Raw genomic sequence first — 5,670 nt, 5'->3', positions numbered from 1 at the left:
TTGCTTCATTATTATTTATATTTTTCTAGCATATTAGTAATAATTTGCTAATCAAATCATATATATATATATATATATACATACATATGAGCTCAGAAGTTCTGCATTCCAGAGATGATGCTACTCAATGCCATTTGTAAAGGAAACTCATTTTGTAATTCCACCTAAGATCATAAGACCACTCTACCTCTCATCCATACATATCACATACATACATACACACAAACACACACACACACACACACACACACACACACACACGCACTCCACTATCCTTCTACTATCCCCACTAATTAGCCCAATTCAGAACAGGAAAGGGATTCTTACCCAAAAGAACTAATCTATTTCTGCACCTGAACATTTCCTGTGCTTACGTCTAGAAGGAGGAGGTGAATCAGTCATAATCTTTCTTTCAACTAACATATACCTAGGAAGCTGGACAGTAAGAAGTGAAAGCTTAGAGTTCACAAGCCTCATACAAAACAGCAATAAATTATGTAATAGTTAAAATATATAAAGAACAGCAAGTAAGTGTACTAGAAAACTGGTAAGCAATAACCAAGAAATGAAAAAAATAAATATTACATTAACATACAAAGCCAGGTATGCTCATGCACAACTGTAATCTCAGTACTCAGAAGGCTGAGGAAGGATTCTTGGTTACAGACTAGCCTAGGCTATACAGCAAGACCCTTTCTAAAAAGAAAATTTTAATTATAAATTATTCAGATTAAAAAAAGCAGGCAAATGACAGGAAGGAAAGGGAGAAAGGGAGCAGTGGGGGTAGGGAGGGAACAAACAGAAGAGAAAATAGCAGTTTGTCACACATGTAAGGATTAAAGACTTCTTCATGAAACTTTTACTTCAGTGTTTTTATATGCACACACACATTATAAGTGTACTGGATTATAATACAATAATAAAATGTGTTTCTGTAGGTCCAGTTTCTAGTCTAGTATCCACAAATGATTAATTATAAAGATCCACAAACTTCCTGAAGCATCTTTAATACTGAAATTTTTAAACTATAATTTATGTTCCACTTTCATGGAACCTAAATTTACTGAGTTTTCATGGTTTTGTTTGTTAGTCTGTTCTGTTTTGTTTTGTTTCTGGTACTTTGCTGCTAGGCTTCTTCCTATGTATCAGCAACAGTGCATCAGAATTACTTCCTTCTTTATTCGTATTCTACAAGTTCCCTGACCAAAAATGTTCTCATTATTGAGAAAAACTGATTCAATGTTATTCGTACTCTTCATTTCCCTAACAAAACTAAAACTTTATCACGTATGGTTTTATTTCTGTGTGTGCATGTGTGCATATACATAAATATAAATGAAACTGTACCCATAATAATTAACAGGATATAGAATCACCTAGGAGACAAATCTCTTAAGAACAATTCCAGAGAGGTTTAAATGAGGTGAAAAATATCCACTCTGGATGTGTGGGACAGCAGTCCATGGGACTGCAGACTGAATAAAAAGGGGGGAGAAGTGCCAGCACACCCTGCTCTTTGTTTTCTGGTCTTAACTAGTGTGAGGAAACCCACCTCAGCTCTTGCCACCATGAACTGCACCATGCCTTCCCCATCATGCTGGACTGAACCCTCTTAAACCATGAGCCAAAATTTTTTAGAAAATCCTTCTTCCTTTAAATTAGTTTTTTCATGTGTTCTGTCATAGCAATGAGAAAAGTAACAAATATAGTGTCATCTGTAAATATGACATTCCCATTCATGAAGATCTTAACTACAATGATGGATTTAATAAACTAAAAAAAGCTTAAATTCACCTAATCAGAAAATATTCACAGGGAAGAAGTCAATATTTCTTAAAAATTATTCAATACAAATTAAAAAGTTTCACAGATTGCTTAATTAAATGGAATGTAATTTCCATGCTTTTTCAAAGTCTGTTAAAGTAGATGATTTTTTTTATTTCACATGACATTTAGATATGCCAGAGAAGCAAAAATATTAATATCCTACTCTCTAAGACAAAATCAAGACTAATTAGGCAAAGTGTAAAAAATATAATTATGGATAATTCTGAAGAATAACTGCTAAATAATCAGAACTTTTACTTTGTCTTCGATAGAAGACAATGAATTCTTTTTTATTAGAGGTAATCTGGCCAAGTGTCAGTGGCTATTTATTAAGATATTATGAAGATTAACAACACTAGATAATAGCAAATCACAACTATTAATTGTAAACACAAAGCCTACCACTGTCCAGACTATCTGTGGTGCAGTTAAGCCTCCTTCTCTTTTCAGGAATGTGAATGCTGTTGACAAGGCCTTGACTGTGATGACACAAAGGTGGAGTATTGCTATTACACAAACCTGACAAGAGGGCGTGATACATTCATACCAGTTCTATAATGTTATAATCTGATTTTAGGTTTTATGGAAAAATATCTGGCAATGATTCATCTTAATCTTTTAAATTCTGAAATATCATAACTAGTACCTAGTATCTTAAAATTTTTATGATGCCTAAGTAGTCTCAAAATGACCTCCTCAAGGAATTCTCAGGGCTCTACAATGCTGCAGGCTTGCCTTAGGAAGACCAACATTTATTACTGATATGTTATAAAGAAGGGTTGAAGAAAGATGGATTAATAACTAATTTATGTTTTCACATTCAATGTAACTGATTATCCTTAAATGACCTATCTAGCCAGTGCTTCCTCTCTATTTTCATGGCTCACTATGTACTGGAGAGAGCACTTAGCCCACTGCTAAAGTTACATACTTAAAAGGTATATTTCCAGCACAAGACTATGAACCCACAGATAGTAAGAGCTATATTTTACACATATCTGAAACCTCAACACTTCACACAATGTTTTGCAAACAATCAAGTACCCAAAATCTTGAAAGATTTCCAATAGACAGAAAATCAGTACTGATATAATTGCTATGAAATAATTAAAAGAAAAACTTCACATAGTGATAGTTAAGTGGCAGTTTTAAACACGAAAGGAGATAAAAGTGGTGTCTACTACCACTAAATATTAAAATCTAAGTTCACCAACTAAGGAATTTTATGCTTATTCTAATACAACAAATTTCTATAACATGCTAAATCACGAGGTGAGTATTTTCACTAACTCTATATTCGAAGGTATTTCTATTTAGGAATTAAGATGCATTGCTACTCTGACACCAAATATCAACCTTTATAATTAATTTCAAAGCAATGATTGAAGAAATATTGTAAATATACTTTGCTAAAATAAGGATAAGTTCAGAAAGGGGAATAGTTTAAAGAAAACAAGCATCATCATAGTACTGTAATTAGTAGTGCATTAAAATAAATGAAAGGTACTATATTCATTTTGGAGATGTTTGTTATAATCACATATTTATTATTGGGGCTCAAAGAAAAGTCATCCTCCTAAGAAGTCAAACAGATGAAATAGAAGGACACTGTCAAAACAGCATCCTATTATGTGCTTTCAACCCACAGGGAATCATTTTAGTAGAAATTGTCCTAATCTTTCTTTCATAAGTTAAGTTTCCAAATTTAATTATTGCTGTAACAAAGTTAAAAGAAACAACTCTGACAATATGACAAAATTTTAAAGCAGAAAATATTTTTAAAATATAAAATAACTGGGGGGCTGGAGAGATGGCTCAGAGTTTAAGAGCATTGACTGCTCTTGCAGAGGGCTCAGATGCGATTCCCAGCAACCACATGGAAGCTACGAACCGTCCTTAACTCCAGTTCCAGGGGAATCCAAAGCCCTCTTCTGACTTCCGCGGCACTGCACCACACAATACACTCACATAGATGCAGGCAATACACTCATACACATAGAATTTAAAAATATATATAAAATAACTATAATCTGTACTTGATTAAGGTGTTTAAGAGTATCATTACCATATCCAGTAAATGCATGTCACTGTTCTTCACGTTTCGACCTGGGCTTAATAACATTCCAAAACATCTGAAAATATCAGGGGAAAAGAAAAGGAAAAATAAGGTATCAAGAAGATCATAGAAGCTCAGTGAACAAAAAGACTTAACATGATAACTATAGAGTCTGAGCTTTGTACTTACAAATAGCTTTCATTTTTCTTCTAGGAACATCGTAAATAAAAATTCAAAATATACAACAAAGTTACATACAAATCACAGAATAGGTTATCAAAATTCTCAGTTCTTTATTTCACATATAAAAATAAATAAGATCAGAAATGTTCATAAAAATTCTGATAAATTGTTAAATTAAAAAAATATGGTAGTGAGATCTGAATTATTCCTAGGGAAATACATTTTATTTGCCTTATAGTTATTTTAGACTTATAGATCAAAATACACTAACCCAGTTAAGTTTTAAAAAAAAGCTTTTGAAAATAAGAGGACACTGTGTTCTGCAACAAATCAGAGTAACAGAAAGTAAAATGTATAGAACCCTGGCTTTCTAGAGTCATGTTCACTAGCAGCATGTTAGCACTAAAACCTCAGTTGAAAAAAACAAACAACAAAAAAAACAGAGAAGTCTCATTACTAACCATTCTACCACACTGTTGACAATCTTGTCCAATACATGATGAATACATTAAATACATTATTACCTACTCATCCATGCTTCCTGCTGTTAATGAAGCTTCAGAAATCCTATAAATATTACTAGTCTGTTAAGAAAGGATTTTTGTAAACTCTAAAATTCAGCAAAATATAATACTTTTATAATTTCTAGGCTATTATCAGTTCCACTTACAGGTAGGCAAAGCCAAATTCACATCAGTTAAACAATGTACTCAACTTCATAGTGTTACTAAATATGTCTTGCCACTCAATAAGCAAGGTAAGCTGTCCAGAGTGTCACTCTGCCAACAATGCATAATAGAGTATTAGTAATAATGTATTTTTACCATGGCTTCCAAAACTTGAAAATATGCTGTGCAGTGTTTTATATAGGGCGTAAAGAATGTAACTAAATTAAACATAAGCTTTCTTAAAATTTCAAAATAGTACCAGAAGCTGGAAATGTAGCTCAGTGGTAGAGAGGTTGCTTAGTAAGCATGGGGGTCCTAAGTTTGATCCTCAGCAACATTAATAAATAATAATATAATTAATAAATAATAATGGCAGCTAGCCAACGAAAACTTAATCTTGTCCTTGCTGTTTCCAAAGGTTGCTAGACACAGTCAGACACATGTATGACCCTAGTAAGTAGTGAACATATTTCCTGTGAGTACTTGAAATGTTCTGATCAAGGCTCTTTTTTGGTGTCCTTCAAAGACCATATATACAACCAACATAAACTTTATGAATTCAGATGATAATTTTCCAAACATATTCTTGAACCACCAAACAAATAATCTACTAAGGTGATAACTATCTACTTGGATAATAACTTTCCAAACATATTCTTGAACCACTGCACAAATAATCTACTAAAATATAAATAATATACTCCAATATTCATAATTTCTAAATTATTCTCTACCTTACTAACTTACTAAGGTGATAACTATCTACTTGGATAATAACTTTCCAAACATATTCTTGAACCACTGCACAAATAATCTACTAAAATATTTTTTTTTAGGTAAACATCAGTGTAACTAACATTTCTGAATTGTTTTAATATTCACAATAATCAAATGAATTTATCTCTATTGTACAGACAACAAAATTAAGGCACAGAG

At 32.4% G+C, this 5,670-nt stretch overlaps 1 protein-coding gene across 5 annotated transcripts in view; it reads right to left on the bottom strand.

Moving 5' to 3' along the window:
* Rabgap1l (RAB GTPase activating protein 1 like) overlaps nt 1-5,670 on the bottom strand; it is an 848,174-nt gene that overhangs the window by 664,953 nt on the left and 177,551 nt on the right. For all 5 annotated transcript variants that reach the window (XM_008826096.2, XM_029560173.1, XM_017796360.2 and 2 more), the window contains exon 8: nt 3,893-3,959. In XM_008826096.2, coding sequence (XP_008824318.1) covers nt 3,893-3,959 — 67 coding nt within the window. The remainder of the gene's footprint in view (nt 1-3,892; nt 3,960-5,670) is intronic.

Source organism: Nannospalax galili, unplaced genomic scaffold, assembly GCF_000622305.1.
Source record: "Nannospalax galili isolate Female #2095 unplaced genomic scaffold, S.galili_v1.0 scaffold429, whole genome shotgun sequence".
Classification (NCBI taxonomy): Eukaryota; Metazoa; Chordata; class Mammalia; order Rodentia; family Spalacidae; genus Nannospalax; species Nannospalax galili.
This window is presented reverse-complemented; position numbering and strand designations above follow the sequence as displayed.